At 33.8% G+C, this 20,227-nt stretch overlaps 3 protein-coding genes across 6 annotated transcripts in view; 1 reads left to right on the top strand and 2 right to left on the bottom strand.

Moving 5' to 3' along the window:
* LOC141447079 (protein Skeletor, isoforms B/C) overlaps positions 1 to 20,227 on the top strand; it is a 186,912-nt gene that overhangs the window by 47,546 nt on the left and 119,139 nt on the right. The window lies entirely within an intron of this gene.
* Positions 896 to 14,414, bottom strand: LOC141447083 (UPAR/Ly6 domain-containing protein crok-like). Of its 2 annotated transcripts, XM_074114276.1 has the most exons (5): positions 14,211 to 14,414; positions 7,030 to 7,105; positions 3,319 to 3,500; positions 2,236 to 2,424; positions 896 to 1,237 (listed from the first exon to the last, which is right to left on the bottom strand). In XM_074114276.1, the coding sequence occupies exons 3-5, from the start codon at positions 3,365 to 3,367 to the stop codon at positions 1,002 to 1,004; spliced, it is 474 nt and encodes a 157-aa protein (XP_073970377.1). In that variant the 5' UTR covers positions 3,368 to 3,500; positions 7,030 to 7,105; positions 14,211 to 14,414; the 3' UTR covers positions 896 to 1,001. The 2 variants fall into 2 exon arrangements, with proteins under 2 accessions (XP_073970377.1, XP_073970378.1); XM_074114277.1 differs by lacking the exon at positions 7,030 to 7,105.
* On the bottom strand, positions 16,419 to 19,040 carry LOC141447084 (UPAR/Ly6 domain-containing protein crok-like). The gene is made up of 3 exons (XM_074114278.1): positions 18,882 to 19,040; positions 17,801 to 17,986; positions 16,419 to 16,804 (listed from the first exon to the last, which is right to left on the bottom strand). The coding sequence occupies exons 1-3, from the start codon at positions 18,928 to 18,930 to the stop codon at positions 16,569 to 16,571; spliced, it is 471 nt and encodes a 156-aa protein (XP_073970379.1). The 5' UTR covers positions 18,931 to 19,040; the 3' UTR covers positions 16,419 to 16,568.

The raw sequence follows: 20,227 nt of genomic DNA on the forward strand, positions 1-20,227 counted from the left end.
TTAATTATTAAAAACTATTGTAGCTTCACAAATACTATGGCCTCACAGAGGTTTCTTTAAACAAACTAAACCAATAATGTATCAATATCCATAACCTTTACAAATTGAGCGCGATGAGAGCGAAGAAATCAAACATGTCATAACGCTTTGCTCTACTCTCTAGAGATAGCGTTGCTCTATCTTCGCTTTGCTCGCCACTATTCGCGGTCCCATATGTTTACTTGTGTTTGATTTCGCCGCTTTGCTCTTCGCTATCATCGCCGCTTTGCTCGCCGCTCCACTATGTTTCCAGCCTTACGCTGGCTTTTTTTGCAGCGAAGAGAAGCCCTAATCACTTATTTACATTGATTTTAAAACGAGTTATCAAACTATCTATTAATACACAGTTTTTTAATGAAACGAATTCAAAACTTAAAAAAAAAAATGCTTTCACCAAGATAGTTAATGAATTTTGATTTAACTGCCAATTAATTACATCAACAATACTGAAACAAGCAAGACTCCCACTTTATTGTGTATTCAGATTTTACTTTTCATTACTTTTATTGTGAAAAGCGTCTCAGTTCATTTAATATCTTTCCTTATTTAGAGTTGTACTTTTTGTTACTGTTTTAGTTCATTCAAGTGTTTTATGCTGAAATTCTGTTCAGGTCTAGTTTATTATTATGTATGTTTGTCCATCAGTAAAGTATAACTTATTAGTCAATAAATAGCAAACATATTGACTGTGTCTCTGATTCCTTCAAAGTCTACAAAGTTATTACAAATGTATTTAGATATTTTGTTATAAATATTATAAATTTTAATTCTTAATTAAAGTCCAGTAGTTCAGAAATAATAAAAACTTGTTTTATCAATTATATTGAACATTGAACATTTTACAAAAAATAATATATTTTAGTAATAAAATTAATCTTTAATTTTAGAACAAAGAATTGAGGCAAATTTCGATAAACAAAAAAGACGAGAAATATTGGGCACAATAGGGCTGCGTAAAGGCTTCATATCCAAATTTCACCACAAATTTGGTAAAAGTTTTGGAAAACGCAAACTAAGCTAGCCACAATTATCGCTAACCATATTTCTTTTAATTTCCCAGCACCATTACAACCATCACTTTCACACGTTCCACAGAAATGTACAGTGCCAGCCAACCATTTTTTTTTCACCTCTTCGCAATAGTTGTTTTTTTCTGGTTTCAAAACACAGCTACGTACTATTTTTGTTGATAGAACAGCTGAAACACAGAATTTATGGAATTTATAAATATTATTTACCACCTGTGTAAGAAGTGAAAGATAAAATTTTTTATCTTATTTTTTCAATTTTTCGTTTACACCATCAGAGAGAGAGAGACACCAATTGGTTGAAACCATATTTTCATTCTTCGTAAGACGAACAAACGGATTTTACAGGGGAAAACCCATAATTGCTCGGTTCTCTTTGCAATCTTCACGAACACTGTACAGTTGGAGTAAGTAAAACGGGCATCACGTACTGATTGAAAGCACTATCAAAGCGATGTTACCTTTTCTAGTCCAAAGTTTTGTTAGTTAGCCTAGTTCTATAGGTTAGACTTTGCAAAAGTACCTGGGTATTGGAAATGAAGTGCGACAGACAGTCTCTACGGTAGTGGATTTTACATACCTGACCGAGAGCACCTTCATTTTCAATCAGGGATTGGGATAAAGAAATAGAACAAACTTTCAATTTGCTACTTCTTCTTAAAGAGGATGGTATATCATATAAGAATGTAGAATTCAATGCCAAAGTCGATTAAAGAGGATTGTTTCCTCAACTCTAGGTTAAAAACAAACTTAAAGAAAAAATTATCAACAGATGAGGAGAGTAAAGGGTTAAAATAGGAAGAGAGACACCTGGACTTAAGAGAATACTAGGTTCTGAAGTTAGCCGCCGTTGAAATGGTTAGAAGATATACAAACGGCTCAAAAACAAAAGATCAAGAGGCATGAGGAGATGGAGCACTTGTCAGATGGTAACCATCGAAGGCAATACAGGAACGTTTTGGATTAAAATGATCGTCCCCAGGAGGACAGGGCTGAGCGACCTGAATTGAGCAAATCTTTTTAAGGGAAACAATCTGGTAAAATAAGAATAAATTAAATAAATATTTGAAATAAATAAATAAAACAAAAATATTAAATCATTACAGTAAAATCATTACTTTCCTCTTTTTATAAACTAAATTGAAATTATATTTTATAAATTTCTTACTGCTAGTGTTGGTTTTAACACAGATAAATTCGTTGGTTGCAACTACCCCAGGTAGTTTACCAAATAAGTTCGTTACCTTCGAGGTAAGAGTACTAGAACAATCTGTTTGACCCATCTCATTTTTTACAAATGGATCTAAGCATTTCTTGCTGAAAACACTATCACAATCGTAGCATTTAATACAGCATCCTGCAAAATTTAAAAAAACAAAAAGATATATGTGCACATACTAAGCAACAAAATATGAAAGAAATTACATAGATTCCCAAATAAGTAAATTCTTTAACTCATCTATGTCACACAATAATTCTCCACAATAGTACGCCATTCATGGCACAAATAACATGGCTACCTAGCTACCCGTACCTTTTCGCAAAGACTATGAACTTAATCCTGAAAAAGGATATTTGAGTATGATCAGGGGCGGCTCTAGCTCGTGTAGCGCCCGTGTGCAATGAAACCCTGGCGCCCCCTAGGCCTGACCCCCCCCCCACCCCGCGGCTATAACTATTAACTAAGTTATCGCGTTTGATAACTGCCGCCACCGCGCTGGCTGGCCGCTTCTGTCATATCATTGTTGTACCATGATGGTCCAAGACGATGCTCTTAGCTGTCTCAGGGAGCGCCGCGGCGCCCCCTGAGACGGCGGCGCCCTTGTGCATTGCACACCCTGCACTATAGGTTAAGCCGCCCCTGAGTATGATGCTTTAAGATACTCTATCAATTTCGTAGTGTACCAGTACTTGTGTAAATATATCGGTTGAGTGCCAAAATCAATTCTATGTCATTCCAGCAATTATTTCTTTGTTTTGATTTGCCAAAATAAAGTAAGTTGGTGCTCATTTCAGCAAATATTTCCCTCAGTTCTCTTTGTTTTTGAAGTTGTCTTTCCCCCAATTATGGCTATTTGCATAATCTAGCTCAGCTATAGATATCGACTGGTCCAAGCGAAAATGCATCTCTTGAATTAAAATTGTTAATTTTCTGAAGTATACTTTTACCTCATAAACCTCAAACCTCTTATACATTGGCTTGTAAGAATATATACATATATTTGCAAGTTTAAATTAAAAAATATATTACCAGTATTTATGGTGAATGCTACGATGACAAACAAGATAAAGGCGTACATTGCAAGTGTATGTTAGTTAATCTTGCTAATGCTTAAGTTTCTTGACTAATGTCGTACAAAATATGCATACATATGATTGAAAGGCAATTAAATAGAAATAAACGACATATGGGAAGGGTTGTTAGGAGTGCATCTGTAAAATAAGATTTATTAACAATTGAAAAACAAAAATGAGTTTTAAAAGTTAAAAGTATGTGGGTTGATTAAACCTCAAAAGGTACTTGATTTGTGTACTCGTATTTTTTGTACTCTAAACAACCCTAATACAAAACTTTTTAACCAGTTAAGCGTGGAATTTAGTTTTAACCCCCCCCCCCCCCACACAGTGTATACACGTCGAACGCAGGGCAAAACAACCAAACGTTTTACAACGTCATAATAGTCATTGCAATCACTTTTTCTGCAATTTCTAGAGCTTTAGATTACCAGAGCATTCTATGCTCTTTCAAAAAATCTTGCACCACTTCACGAATGCATTGCTCTAGTTAACTAGGGAGGACGCAAGTGCTTTTACAAGGAAGAAAAGAGACCCTGAATTCTGTGCAAAATGAAATCATGCTCGTACTGAGGTCCTGAACCTCTATCTAAAAGGTAAAAACGGGCTTTGCACAAGGGTTGAGAGCTTCTATTTGTGTGCGTAATTCCCAAGCTCTAATGCGAAGACCAAAACATGTACCAACCACTTATCATTTGGCTGACTACCAACGTAGTTCTATTAGTAATATTAAGGAAACATCCCACCAAATAATATTCATATTGTATTTTATTAAAATTTCGAGTTTTTATAGTTAATGGCCATTTTATATTTTTCACAACAGTCGAACGCGCTTAACTTTTTAAAATGTAAGTTTTTTAAGAAAATATACAAGTTGGGTTGCTCTTATTCATAAGAATTAACTTCAGAAACCAATAGAAAATTAGAAAATATTGGTTACAATGACTAACCAATTACTTTATTTTTGCTCTCATTTTCGATAACTGTAAAAGCCCTACAATATTTTAAAAGCAATTCCAGACTCGTGGTAAAATACCAATTCGAAATTAGTTGCGTGCATGTTATATTTGGCAAGTTAATAAGTGCTGGTAATTTCAATAAAAACTTACCAAATAAAAACAATCTAAGGACGAAAGGGAAACTAGATAATTAACTTTTCCACATCCAATATGTAACGTGGACTTTGCGTTCCCAGGTCTAGGCCTTGGATTTTATTTATTGGTTAATATTATGTTTACGTATTCTATGCGAATGTAATCAATTTACTTTTGAACAAATATATCCTTCAATACAACTTCCATATGGTCCAACCTTTTTTTCATTATTTATTTAGTAATTTACAATCTTTATAAACATATACAATATGTAAATTAGAAATCACGAAAGATAAATAGATGCGTGTAATGCAGGAGAAGCAGTCTCTAGACTACAGGATATCCAGGGGCGGCTCTAGCTCGTGTAGCGCCCGTGTGCAATGAAACCCTGGCGCCCCTAGGCCTGACCCCCCCCCCGCTTAATAGTATAAACTTTAATTACGTGAAATAAGGTTGATTTTAAGTTGAACAAAATGGTCGAAAAAGGAGCCGCTCGCGGTTGACACCGCCGCACTACCGGCGCCGCGCTGTCTGGCCGCTTCTAAATTTTAAATACGTGAAATAAGGTTTATTTCGAGTTGAAACAAAATGTTCGAAAAAGAAGCCGCCCATAGGGCGCTCGCGTTTGATAACTGCCGCCACCGCGCTGGCTGGCCGCTTCTGTCATATCATTGTTGTACCATGATGGTCCAAGACGATGCTCTTAGCTGTCTCAGGGAGCGCCGCGGCGCCCGTGTGCATTGCACACCCTGCACTATAGGTTAAGCCGCCCCTGAGGATATCCCTGACAATGATGATTACTATGGTCTCTTCAGACTGTAAGGAAGTCGCGGCATCTATGTGGGTTCATGTAATAAACGGTAATTAGGCGATTAAGAATAACGAAAACAAATACACAAATTTGGGCAGGGGTCGGCAACCTATTTCAAGTAGAGAGCCATTTCTTCTTAAATAATTTTAATAAATCTTACCAATATCCGCAAGGATGATAGAGTAAAAAACTCTGTAGATCATTTGTATTTTCACAAATTATGATTTTATGATATTCAATAACATTTAAATGTTTTATATATTTATTTTCACATATTGCAAAGTAAATAAACAAATAAATAATAGCTAAACCTGTGTTTGAATGAAAGTATTTTACAGGGTGTTCATTTTAAGTCGGCTCAAATGCATTTCATGCTTAAACGGTTGATCTGAGCGAAAAATGGTAGAGGAAAAATTTGTTGCCCGTCGCCTCTAGTTTCAGAATATGTGACTTGATTTTAGATTCCTGCTCGCATACGCGGCTGACGCGCGTCCAAAAGTGAGGGTTTGCAGTTGACCCCCATTTTCATATACACAGTTTTAAAGAGTATAAAAAGTTATGAAAGAAACCGGAAACCGCAATTTGATATCTTCAAAATTAATGGTGCTAGGCCATTTCAAAATCTGGTATTTTTAATCATATTTCAATTTTTTTTAACTTGTTATCAAAGAGAAAGAAGAGCACACGATAGGTCATTTTTATGTATTTTTTCATCCCCTTTTTACTAAAAATATTGCCAAGGCAGTAAAGCTAGTATTTTTCTGAATATCGGGAAATAAGTCGTTTTCCGAGTGATTTTTCTAAGAAAAATCAAATGTTAAGAGCTTTAGATGTTCTCAAGCATACACAAAATGGCTAAAAATTAATTTTACATCTGTTACAAACAAGAAGGTTTAATAATTATTTGGTAATTTTGAGAGAGAGGCGTTTAATTACCAAAAAAATCGGAAACCTCCTGCCTCCATATTTAAGTATTAATATCTTTCATTTAAAGGATCAATCTTATTCCTTAATTTATCAAATAATGCACTTTACTCAACTTCTGAAGCATGTACTGTGTCTTAAAAGGTGCCTCCTCTGGCTCGCAAGCCAGGTTAACCTGGAGGTTATCAACTGCTCTCTGTATCTGAGGAAGCACCTTCAAAGGCACAGTACATGCATCAGCCGCGTATGCGGGCAGTAATCTAAAATTAAGTTACATATTCTGAAACTAGAGTTGACCGGCAACAAATTTTTCCTCTACCATTTTTTCGCTCAGTTCAACCGTTTAAGCATGAAATTCCGTCTTAAAATGAACACCCTGTATAATTATGTACTTTATTTTAAGATAACTCTATTCAGTTTCAAACCTATTACATTTAAAATTCTTTTTGAAAAAATATCTTTACTTTAATAAATGAAATTTTCATTTTTTTCCAATAAAATTAAAATATACAATTTATTTTTGGACAGGCTAAAGAGTCACAAAATTTGGATAAAGAGGCGCGGGTTGCCGACCCCTGTTCTAGACGAAGATTGCTAACCATAGCTCCACATACAGCTACATACACTGTTTACATACATACTCGTAGTATTTGTAAACAAGATCTACAACTTTCTTCATCCTTTCACCTTTCACTCCCCAGCTAAAATTAGATATCCTTAGAGAAAGAAAGGCTTGCCGAAGATTGCCCCTTAAGAGATAAGATTTACACTAGATTATAAGCGAAGTGGACTCATAATTTTATCCGTTCTAGGTCACTACCTTCAATAAAATACTAACTTTCATTGTTACCAACTTTAGATCAACAACACAGCTTTGGATAAATAGTTTTCTTTCTAATATTCTCGTAAAAGCTCTGTAAAAAAAAGTAAAACAAATTTGGCAACAAGTTGTTTAAAAAAATCCCTATTTTTCTATTTAGAATATAACTTCAAAGGTAGGTTATACTGGTGCTGAAACCTTCCTAGAAGGCTATATTATTATTTACAGAAATCCCATAAGTCAAAACTTCTAATGAGAATAGGGTTGCCAACTGCCCATTTTTGGAAAGGACAGTCCCTTTTTTTTTATCACCTGGTTGTCCTTGTCCTTTCTTAAATTAGGAAAGGACGCCTTTTGTCCTTTTTTCAGATATAATTCACACAAATCTAATTTATTTTATTGTATTTTTTTATTTAAGTTCTGATTTCCGAGACTTCTTCATTTGGCGTGTTGTTTTTCTGTTCTAACTGAACTGAATAGGTCAACAGGTTTATTGATGTAACGATGAACAAAAAAATGATACAGGATTTGATGTTTCTGATCAATTATATTCTTATGATAGGTGAATTCCTTTCATAATGCCGACGCTGTTTTGAGGCCTACTTTTTTGCAATTAATAAGAGATTTCTGCATCAATTTTTAAAAGAACCACTATTCATGGTGTACCTTTAGAAAGGTGTTTGTATGTAGACGTTTTTTCATGAATAGTGCACGTTTTAAACTTATATAAGGGTCATTCCATGTCAAATCAACACAAAAAAAGACCATTTTTGACCTCACCATCTCGGATTTTCTTGAAATTTGGCACATGTGTACTATTGGTATAGACTTGGAAAAAAATGAAATTTTACTGTGATATGTCAACTGGTTTATGAGTTACAGGGCTGTAAAGTTGCCAAAAATGGGCTGAAAAACAGGGAACCCAGTGTTTTTGAATTACTGTAGAAGCTTTCCTAATTGAGCTACAGACTTGGGATTGGTGTCATTTTATAGCATATATAATGCTCTTTCCTGTGATATGCGAAACCGTATGGGTTAGGATATAAAAGTTTGTTAAATTTAAATTTAAAATTTAAATTTTTTATAAAGTACATATTTTAAAATTTTAAAATTAATTCTATGAATAGCTAGTAGTGTTATGAATCACTGGGCAAAATATTAATTTGGGACGACAATGGCTTCATTGTTAAAAAAAATTAAGACTTAAGCTCCTTTTCATGGAAAATATATTTTAATAAAATTAAAGTAATAAATAAATTGAAAATAGTAATAATGAATCAATGAATCATAATTAATAATTATTAAGATTTAAAATATTGATTTTGAAATCATTTTTAGAATTAATAATTATGATTACAGTAATTATTCATATTAATTATAATATATTATTTTAATGAAATTATGCAGTTAATCAAATTATACAAAAATAATTCAATTCAATATCTTTGTTCAAGAACAGTCTTCTTTGGCTCAGATAACAGCCTCTTTAAGTTGGTTTAAGTCGGCAAAGGGCCTTGTGATGGCGTAGGGGTTTCGGTAAAGAGACTGGCAGCTCGTGCCAGTTTGCAACGACCCTATGAAAATCAAATCCAAACTTCACTACAACTTTTTGAGTGGGCAGTAGAAAACATCACCAACATAGACTGCATATTCAACCCAGGAAGACTATGTTGAATCTGAGTGTTTTTTAAAAAATCGGTTTGCTCAAGCATTGGCTATTAAAGGAACACAGCAATACCATGCTTTCATTCCCAGAAGTCAATCCAAAATATTGGTTAAAAACGTTTCTATGAAATCAGAAGCTTGCGAAATGGAAGTTTCAAAATTCCCTGATAAACTAAAATTAGCCGACATATCAGGTTATATCAGTGTAGTCTATAAAGAAACTGGTGGCTTGGATATGTTTTAGAGAAAAATGAAGAACTTGATGAAGTAAAAGTAACTTTTCTTCATCCAGCTGGACCCTCTAAATCATCTCGCATCCAAGAAATGCCGATATTATTTGGGTCTCAGTAGTGGATGTTTTGATAAAAATTGATCCTGTGACTCTGACAGGAAGAACTTACATATGTCCTACTAGAAAGTGATGCATGTCGAACAAATGAAGCCTTTTCAAGCTTAAAATAATAAAGAGATCCTATTACTTAACAGTATGTTTTACTTGGGACTTATTAGTGGAATTATTATTAGCATTATTGTATTAACATGAATTCAGAGTTGAATTAATCGGATTGGAGCTTTAGTCTTAAATTTTTTTAACAATGACGCCATTATCGTCCCAAATTAATATTTTGCCCAGTGATTCATAACACTACTAGCTATTCATAGAATTAATTTTAAAATTTTAAATTATATACCTTTTAAAAAATTTAAATTTTAAATTTAAATTTAACAAACTTTATTTATCCTAACCCATATGGTGTCGCATATTACAGGAAAGGGCATTATATATGCTACAAAATGACACCAATCCCAAGTCTGTAGCTCAATTAGGAAAGCTTCCACAGTAATTCAAAAACACGGGGTTCCCTGTTTTTCAGCCCATTTCTGGCAACTTTACAGCCCTGTAACTCATAAACCAGTTGACATATCACAGTAAAATTTCATATTTTTCCAAGTCCATACCAATAGTACACATGTGCCAAATTTCAAGAAAATCGGAGATGGTGAGGTTCAGACCCCGTGTTGATTTGACATGGAATGACCCATAATACTTTTGAGAAAAATGAAGTCAAAGTTTTTGGATAAAATTAGAAACTTGCTGCTATTTCTTATGTTTGGGCCACAAAGTGAAATACTTGATATTATTATTTTGGTATACAAATTAGCTTATTTAAAAGGAAATTTAACCTTCTTTCCAAAGAGCTTATTGAAATAACTGTAGCTTTAATAGTTTGTGAAATATAGACAAATGTTTGCTAAAAAGTAGTAACACCTTGAAAAAACATAAAATTAAAAATATCTATAAAACTGAGCCGAATTGAGCCATAGTTTATATAGAATTTTTTGTCGCAAATGATGCCCAGAATCACCTCTAGAAGTAACCTGGTAGTCTTAATGCTGGAACACCCTGTATATTTCTGGGCCCCAAAATCCTGTCGACGGCCCTGAATGTACCTATAATTTTTTTTAGGGTGTCCTTTTTTTGGGGGGGAACTTTTAAGAGTTGGCAACTCTAAATGAGAATCAATTGTGTATGAGTAAATTTATAACAAATTTGAGGAAGTAGTAATCGATCCATTTAGAAACCCACGTTTCGTAACCTCTAGACTAAAGCTGCCTTAAACAGCAGTTCGGGTATTCATAACTAACATACTCGTACAATGATTTAAACGGTAGGCACCAAACAGTTTGCACGACAATTGCGAACCTTATAACGTTATAACCCAAGTAGTTGTAAGTATATAATCTGGATTTTACTTTTAGCCACCGATGTACCAGATAATATCATCTTTTTTTTTTAATTAGTTCAAGTATAATAAAAGTCCCGAATAAGTTTTAGTAATGCTTATAATTTGCAGCAATTAGTTTTCAACTTATTCAGTTTATTGCTCTTTATGTCAATTTGAAATTAAAGAAAACAACTTTATGGTTACAAAGTTCGTGCATTGAATGCAACTTAAATACAGTGGTCAAAAAAAGTATTCATACACTAAGTTTTTTTACTTATCTACTGAACTTTTGTTTTTAGGATGACTACTTGTTCAGCACTGAAATCGAAGATAGTAACAATGAATTTAATGCTCTCATTTTCTTTTATAAACATATAGTATTGATTAAAAAGTAGAAAAATCAAACCCTATTGAAAATTCATGGTCTAGTTTGGAGAGGAAAATTCGAAAATTGAACTGTTCTTCCAGAAAAGAGCTCAGAACCAATTTAAAGAAATCATGGGCAGAAATCACATCTCAAGAGACAATAAACCTGGTGGAATCTATGCCAAGGAGGCTTCAGGCAATAACAAAGGGATTGCTTACAAAATATTAGATCTTTAGTTTTGCTTTAATTATAACATTCAGACTGAGTGTATGAATACTTATTTTGCATACAATAAATTATTTTTCTGCTTTTTAATCAATTCTTTATGTTTATAAAAGAAAATGAGAGCATTAAATTCATTGTTACTATCTTCGATTTCAGTGCTGAAGAAATAGTCATCCTAGAAACAATAGTTCAGTAGATAAAATATGAAAACTTAAGTGTATGAATACTTTTTTTGACCACTGTACATTGTAGCATTACATTATGTATGAATTGAATTCATTCAATAGAAGTCACTAACTATTTATTACAAGACATATTTCTAATTGCAAATAATTACAAACAAGGAATGTCTGGCAAAAACCTGTAGGACACGACGGGCTCCTCACCAATCAGTTAATTCAGGATTAGTGCATTTCATTTTTGTTTTTTAAAGTAATGTTATGAAAAAATTAAAATGCAATCACCGCAATAAGAGGAAGTCTCCTGTCAGAATTCTATTGCAAATAATTACAAACAAGGAATGTCTGGCAAAAACCTGTAGGACACGACGGGCTCCTCACCAATCAGTTAATTCAGGATTAGTGCATTTCATTTTTGTTTTTTAAAGTAATGTTATGAAAAAATTAAAATGCAATCACCGCAATAAGAGGAAGTCTCCTGTCAGAATTCTATTGCAAATAATTACAAACAAGGAATGTCTGGCAAAAACCTGTAGGACACGACGGGCTCCTCACCAATCAGTTAATTCAGGATTAGTGCATTTCATTTTTGTTTTTTAAAGTAATGTTATGAGAAAATTAAAATGCAATCACCGCAATAAGAGGAAGTCTCCTGTCAGAATTCTATTGCAAATAATTAAAACTGTCCGGTAGGACAGTTGTATAAGGATTGATCGTCAAAAAGTGCACGAAAAAGCGTAACGTTAAAAAACACCCAACTTTGACAATTTTTTTCTCTTTTTCTATAAAAGATAAAATTCCCAAATTTTCTTTAAAATATAGGGCAACCCTCCTTTATAACTGTAATTTTTTTGCAACCCCCCAGAGCTAATAGATTTCGAGAAAAAAGTTGCCGAAAATGAGCAAAAACGGCATTTTCAGAAATTGTTGTTCTTCTTCTTCTTCTTCTTCTTCTTCTTCTTCTTGTTGTTGTTGTTGTTGTTACCTTTTTTGTAAACTACGTAGCGCCTAAACGCGAGAACCGATTTTCATGAATGAGGTGACATTCGATTCGGAATTTTATGTAGATGTGCCTTTTGGGGGTCTCGACGCTGTACACCGAATTAGAAAGGAGTTAGCACCCTTTATGTAAGGCCCCCTTCAAAATTATTATTACTAATTACTCTGTAAATCTTAGCCCGATTTTGATAAAATTTGGTAGGATGATAGAGTTAGGGCTCCCCTACGTAACATTAAAGCGGCGATCTGCTCTTACACTAGTTAAGGGGAAGTATAGCAATCGTTTCAAATTATCGACAAGTGAACTGATTTTCATGAATGAAGTGTCAATCGAATCGAAATTTTGTACTGATTTGCACTTTAAAAGTCTCGTCGCTACGCCTCATATGGAGGGGAGTTTGCCCCACCCAAGTAAGGCCGTTTCTAAAACTATTATTACCAATATTTCTATAACGCTTTGTCCGATTTTGATAAAATTTAGCACGAAGAAGTGATTAAAGCTCCTCTACATGGCTGTGAAGTGCCATCATGCTCTTACACCTACTAAGAGGAAGTACTGAAATCGTTAAAATTATCAATGAGTGAACCGATTTAAATCAATGAATTGTCGTTCGATTCAAAATCTTTGCCTCTTTGCCTTTTAGGGAGAAGTACTGTAATCGCCCGTTTATTTTTCTTACTCCTCTTAAAAGGAAGGTCTGAAATCGCAGTTTAAATTTGCTTTTTACGTACAAATACCTTCCTATTTTATATAAGGGTTGATTACTCCTCTTAAAAGGAAGGTCTGAAATCGCAGTTTAAATTTGCTTTTTACGTACAAATACCTTCCTATTAAAACTGTCCGGTAGGACAGTTGTATAAGGGTTGACCATCAAAAACTGCACGAAAAAGCGTAACGTTGAAAAACACCCAACTTTGACAATTTTTTTCTCTTTTTCTATAAAAGATAAAATTCCCAAACTTTCTTTAAATCTTACTCCAAACCCTCCTTTATAACTGTAATTTTTTTGCAACCACCCAGATCTAATAGGTTTCGAGAAAAAAGTTGCCGAAAATGAGCAAAAACGGCTTTTTCAAAAAATGTTCTTGTTCTTGTTCTTGTTGTTACCTTTTTTGTAAACAACGTAGCGCCTAAACGCGTGAACCGATTTTCATGAATGAGGTGTCATTCGATTCAATATTTTATGTAGATGTGCCTTTTGGGGGTCCCGACGCTGTACATCGAATGGGGGAGGAGTTAGCCCCCTTAATGTAAGGCCCCCTCCAAAATTATTATTACTAATTACTCTGTAAATCTTGGCCCGATTTTGTTAAAATTTGGTAGGATGATAGGGTTAGGGCTCCCCTACGTAATATTAAAGCGGCGATCAGCTCTTACACTTGTTAAGGGGAAGTATAGCAATCGTTGCAAATTATCGACACGTGAACTGATTTTCATGAATGAAGTGTCATTCGAATCGAAATTTCGTACAGATTTGCACTTTAAAAGTCTCGAGCCGTGCCTCATAAGGAGGGGAGTTTGCGCCACCCAAATAAGGCCCTTTCTAAAACTATTATTACCAATATTTCTATAACGCTTAGTCCGATTTTGATAAAATTCAGCTCGAATAAGTGGTTAAAGCTCCTCTACGTTGCTGATGCAATCTTCCCTCTTAGAAGGTTATGAAAATCCAAGATCCGTTTAAACAACCGAAAAGTCTCTTAGAATCAAGAAGATCAAGGAGTGTTTTAGCTCGACGTAACTCAGGTCGTCGACACATAAACACAAAACTGCAACAATCATAACCCAGCTGTTTTTAACAATGCTGTTTTTAAACTGATAGTTAAACAGAAAAGATTAAAGAATACATCGACACGTTTAGAAATCCATTTAAACACTTTTTGTTACATTCAAAATTAAAAAGAATAAACCCAACACTGTAAGTGGTCATGACGTAGCATCAATATTAATTTGTAGGTAATAAATGACAAAATGCTACATATTATCATGTAACCATGATATAAATGTAAATTAAATATTTGATAATAAAGTCTTACCTGGTTTAAAAAATATCCAAGTTCATCAGCATCTCACTAGATTACCAGCCCAATAGCACTTGACACTTGACACAATTTAAAATAATTCATAACACCATTCGCACTAAAACTGTATATCACGCACTAAGTATAACTTAAACACAATTTAGAAATAAAACTTCACTTAAAAGAATCACCTTAATAAAGAGACACGAGTAACGAGTTAAAGATGGCAGCTCAGCTGGTAAAGGAAGGTTATCTAAGCAGAGTGACCAAAGTATTCATTAATTTTTTGATAACCAAAAATAAAATGTTATTAGTAAATATGTAATTAGCGATTTAGGGATTATTAATTGTTAATTTTAAATTTCAATTATATTTTTATTATTCTTGCATGCAAATTTTATTATTTCATAATTACTTAAAAATGAATATTACTGTTTTGTCTTGACTCGTATGTTCTGGTTAGTTAATTCATTCATTTTTAATTGATATCATTTAAGCAATTTCACAGCATTAACTTGTAATTAATATTTTTTTAGAATTTCTTAGATACCTTTAGGCTGGAAACATAGTGGAGCGGCGAGTTGAGCGGCGATGATAGCTGCTTCAGATCAAAGAGAGCGACGAGCAGCGAGCAAAGATTCGCATGCACATAGTGACGAGCTTAGTCGCGTTCTCCTTTTGACAAAACAAGATGGAGGAACTATTTTTATATGAAAATTCTTCGTTGAAACTTTGGTATTTGCAGCAGCTTAGTAGTAGGAGCTGCTGTGTACATGACATAAATAAGTTTAGAAATGAACTTGGTGAATTTCATCACTTGTACCAACAACTTCGGGAGCATCCTGGCAAGTTTCATGCGTATTTTCGAATGTCTTAACAACATTTGATTACATACTAGCCCAGTGTAACCCCATTAATCAAAATCAAATTTTATTGTTTTTGAATAATACAACTCACAACAAAAGTTAGGCACAATATAGAAAAATTAACTAAATACAAATCTGTGTAACCCCATTAATCCTATCAGTTACTTTAAGATAAGAAAATCAAAATAAATAGAAATATATGCAGATAAAAAGAAATTAGTCAATTAAAAAAACACAATAATTTTATTAAATCACTACCCCATGATTTGTCGTAAATTAATGTTGTTCATCTGAAAAACTGGAGTAGTACGACGCTACAGAAGAAGGATTGGAGAATTCGTCCTGATCAGAAGTAGTAGGACGTGAAAATGTAATTTAATTTTGCCTAGTACTTAGATGAAAGTTAGCATTAAGGGAATGAGAACCAAATTAAATGTAGCAAAAATTACCTGAATTCTCCATTAACTACTAATTGTTAATTAATTTAAACTATTAATTATTAAAAACTATTGTAGCTTCACAAATACTATGGCCCCACAGAGGTTTCTTTAAACAAACTAAACCAATAATGTATCAATATCCATAACCTTTGAAAAATAACCTTTACAAATTGAGCGTGATGAGAACGAAGTAATCAAACATGTCATAACGCTTTGCTCTACTCTCTAGAGATAGCGTTGCTCTATCTTCGCTTTGCTCGCCACTATGAGCGGTCCCATATGTTTACCTGTGTTTGATTTCGCCGCTTTGCTCTTCGCTATCATCGCCGCTTTGCTCGCCGCTCCACTATGTTTCCAGCCTTACGCTGGTTTTTTTTGCAGCGAAGAGAAGCCCTAATCACTTATTTACATTGATTTTAAAACGAGTTATCAAACTATCTATTAATACACAGTTTTTTAATGAAACGAATTCAAAACTTAAAAAAAAAAATGCTTTCACCAAGATAGTTAATGAATTTTGATTTAACTGCCAATTAATTACATCAACAATACTGAAACAAGCAAGACTCCCACTTTATTGTGTATTCAGATTTTAATTTTCATTACTTTTATTGTGAAAAGCGTCTCAGTTCATTTAATATCTTTCCTTATTTAGAGTTGTACTTTTTGTTACTGTTTTAGTTCATTCAAGTGTTTTATGTTGAAATTCTGTTCAGGTCTAGTTTATTATTATGTATGTTTGTCCATCAGTAAAGTATAAGTTATTAGTCTATAAATAGCAAACATATTGACTGTGTCTCTGATTCCTTCAAAGTCTACAAAGTTATTACAAATGTATTTAGATATTTTGTTATAAATATTATAAATTTTAATTCTTAATTAAAGTCCAGTAGTTCAGAAATAATAAAAACTTGTTTTATCAATTATATTGAACATTGAACATTTTACAAAAAATAATATATTTTAGTAATAAAATTAATCTTTAATTTTAGAACAAAGAATTGAGGCAAATTTCGATAAACAAAAAAGACGAGAAATTTTGGGCACAATAGGGCTGCGTAAAGGCTTCATATCCAAATTTCACCACAAATTTGGTAAAAGTTTTGGAAAACGCAAACTAAGCTAGCCACAATTATCGCTAACCATATTTCTTTTAATTTCCCAGCACCATTACAACCATCACTTTCACACGTTCCACAGAAGTGTACAGTGCCAGTCAACCATGATTTTTTCAGCTCTTCGCAATAGTTGTTTTTTTCTAATTTATCAACACAGCTACGTACTATTTTTGTTGATCCAGCAGCTGAAACACAAGAATTTATGGAATTTATAAATATTATTTACCACCTGTGTAAGAAGTGAAAGATAAAATTTTTTATCTTATTTTTTCAATTTTTCGTTTACACCATCAGAGAGAGAGAGACACCAATTGGTTGAAACCATATTTTCATTCTTCGTAAGACGAACAAACGGATTTTACAGGGGAAAACCCATAATTGCTCGGTTCTCTTTGCAATCTTCACGAACACTGTACAGCTGGAGTAAGTAAAACGGGCATCACGTACTGATTGAAAGCACTATCAAAGCGATGTTACCTTTTCTAGTCCAAAGTTCTGTTGGTTAGCCTAGTTCTATAGGTTAGACTTTGCAAAAGTACCTGGGAATTGGAAATGAAGTGCGACAGACAGTCTCTACGGTAGTGGATTTTACATACCTGACCGAGAGCACCTTCATTTTCAATCAGGGATTGGGATAAAGAAATAGAACAAACTTTCAATTTGCTACTTCTTCTTAAAGAGTATATCATATAAGAATGTAGAATTCAATGCCAAAGTCGATTAAAGAGGATTGTTTCCTCAACTCTAGGTTAAAAACAAACTTAAAGAAAAAATTATCAACAGATGAGGAGAGTAAAGGGTCAAAATAGGAAGAGAGACACCTGGACTTAAGAGAATACTAGGTTCTGAAGTTAGCCGCCGTTGAAATGGTTAGAAGATATACAAACGGCTCAAAAACAAAAGAACAAGGGGCATGAGGAGATGGAGCACTTGTCAGATGGTAACCATCGAAGGCAATACAGGAACGTTTTGGATTAAAATGATCGTCCCCAGGAGGACAGGGCTGAGCGACCTGAATTGAGCAAATCTTTTTAAGGGAAACAATCTGGTAAAATAAGAATAAATTAAATAAATATTTGAAATAAATAAATAAAACAAAAATATTAAATCATTACAGTATAAAATCATTACTTTCCTCTTTTTATAAACTAAATTGAAATTATATTTTACAAATTTCTTACTGCTAGTGTTGGTTTTAACACAGACATATTCGTTGGGAGCTCCCCCAGTTATTGGACCAAATACGTCCGTCAGCTTCGCGGTAATAGAACTAGAACACTCTGTTTGACCCATATCATTTTTTACAAATGGATCGAAGCATTTCTTGTTCCTTTCAGTACTACAATCGTAGCATTTAATACAGCATCCTGCAAAATTTAAAAAAACAAAAAGATATATGTGCACATACTAAGCAACAAAATATGAAAGAAATTACATAGATTCCCAAATACGTAAATTCTTTAACTCATCTACATATGTCACACAATAATTCTCCATAATAGTACGCCATTCATGGCACAAATAACAAGGCTACCTAGCTACCCGTACCTTTTCGCAAAGACTATGAACTTAATCCTGAAAAAGGATATTTGAGTATGATCAGGGGCGGCTCTAGTTCGTGTAGCGCCCGTGTGCAATGAAACCCTGGCGCCCCCTAGGCCTGACCCCCCCACCCCGCGGCTATAACTATTAACTAAGTTATCGCGTTTGATAACTGCCGCCACCGCGCTGGCTGGCCGCTTCTGTCATATCATTGTTGTACCATGATGGTCCAAGACGATGCTCTTAGCTGTCTCAGGGAGCGCCGCGGCGCCCCCTGAGACGGCGGCGCCCTTGTGCATTGCACACCCTGCACTATAGGTTAAGCCGCCCCTGAGTATGATGCTTTAAGATACTCTATCAATTTCGTAGTGTACCAGTACTTGTATAAATATATCGGTTGAGTGCCAAAATCAATTCTATGTCATTCCAGCAATTATTTCTTTGTTTTGATTTGCCAAAATAAAGTAAGTTGGTGCTCATTTCAGCAAATATTTCCCTCAGTTCTCTTTGTTTTTGAAGTTGTCTTTCCCCCAATTATGGCTATTTGCATAATCTAGCTCAGCTATAGATATCGACTGGTCCAAGCGAAAATGCATCTCTTGAATTAAAATTGTTAATTTTCTGAAGTATACTTTTACCTCATAAACCTCAAACCTCTTATACATTGGCTTGTAAGAATATATACATATATTTGCAAGTTTAAATTAAAAAATATATTACCAGTATTTATGGTGAATGCTACGATGACAAACAAGATAAAGGCGTACATTGCGAGTGTATGTTAGTTAATCTTGCTAATGCTTAAGTTTCTTGACTAATGTCGTACAAAATATGCATACATATGATTGAAAGGCAATTAAATAGAAATAAACGACATATGGGAAGGGTTGTTAGGAGTGCATCTGTAAAATAAGATTTATTAACAATTGAAAAACAAAAATGAGTTTTAAAAGTTAAAAGTATGTGGGTTGATTAAACCTCAAAAGGTACTTGATTTGTGTACTCGTATTTTTTGTACTCTAAACAACCCTAATACAAAACTTTTTAACCAGTTAAGCGTGGAATTTAGTTTTAAACCCCCCCCCCACAGTGTATACACGTCGAACGCAGGGCAAAACAACCAAACGTTTTACAACGTCATAATAGTCATTGCAATCACTTTTTCTGCAATTTCTAGAGCTTTAGATTACCAGAGCATTCTATGCTCTTTCAAAAAATCTTGCACCACTTCACGAATGCATTGCTCTAGTTAACTAGGGAGGACGCAAGTGCTTTTACAAGGAAGAAAAGAGACCCTGAATTCTGTGAAAAATGAAATCATGCTCGTACTGAGGTCCTGAACCTCTATCTAAAAGGTAAAAACGGGCTTTGCACAAGGGTTGAGAGCTTCTATTTGTGTGCGTAATTCCCAAGCTCTAATGCGGAGACCAAAACATGTACCAACCACTTATCATTTGGCTGACTACCACCGTAGTTCTATTAGTAATATTAAGGAAACATCCCACCAAACAATATTCTTATAGTATTTTATTAAAATTTCGAGTTTTTATAGTTAATGGCCATTTTATATTTTTCACAACAGTCGAACGCGCTTAACTTTTTAAAATGTAAGTTTTTTAAGAAAATATACAAGTTGGGTTGCTCTTATTCATAAGAATTAACTTCAGAAACCAATAGAAAATTAGAAAATATTGGTTACAATGACTAACCAATTACTTTATTTTTGCTCTCATTTTCGATAACTGTAAAAGCCCTAGAATATTTTAAAAGCAATTCCAGACTCGTGGTAAAATACCAATTCGAAATTAGTTGCGTGCATGTTATATTTGGCAAGTTAATAAGTGCTGGTAATTTCAATAAAAACTTATCAAATAAAAACAATCTAAGGACGAAAGGGAAACTAGATAATTAACTTTTCCACATCCAATATGTAACGTGGACTTTGCGTTCCCAGGTCTAGGCCTTGGATTTTATTTATTGGTTAATATTATGTTTACATATTCTATGCGAATGTAATCAATTTACTTTTGAACAAATATATCCTTCAATACAACTTCCATATGGTC

The sequence above is a fragment of the Rhodnius prolixus genome, unplaced genomic scaffold (assembly GCF_049639745.1).
Source record: "Rhodnius prolixus isolate KJV_2025 unplaced genomic scaffold, Rpr scaffold_7, whole genome shotgun sequence".
Lineage (NCBI taxonomy): Eukaryota > Metazoa > Arthropoda > Insecta > Hemiptera > Reduviidae > Rhodnius > Rhodnius prolixus.

What these genes read in the sequence shown, in the direction of transcription:
- LOC141447083 (XM_074114277.1), bottom strand. Translation starts at nt 3,367, where the DNA reads ATGTACGCCTTTATCTTGTTTGTCATCGTAGCATTCACCATAAATACT. An exon ending in AGCATTCACCATAAATACTG is followed by an intron (nt 2,425 to 3,318) that starts GTAATATATTTT and finishes TAAATTTTGCAG; the next exon opens with GATGCTGTATTAAATGCTAC. An exon ending in TGTTAAAACCAACACTAGCA is followed by an intron (nt 1,238 to 2,235) that starts GTAAGAAATTTA and finishes TCTGTGTTTCAG; the next exon opens with CTGTTCTATCAACAAAAATA.
- LOC141447084 (XM_074114278.1), bottom strand. Translation starts at nt 18,930, where the DNA reads ATGTACGCCTTTATCTTGTTTGTCATCGTAGCATTCACCATAAATACT. An exon ending in AGCATTCACCATAAATACTG is followed by an intron (nt 17,987 to 18,881) that starts GTAATATATTTT and finishes TAAATTTTGCAG; the next exon opens with GATGCTGTATTAAATGCTAC. An exon ending in TGTTAAAACCAACACTAGCA is followed by an intron (nt 16,805 to 17,800) that starts GTAAGAAATTTG and finishes CTTGTGTTTCAG; the next exon opens with CTGCTGGATCAACAAAAATA.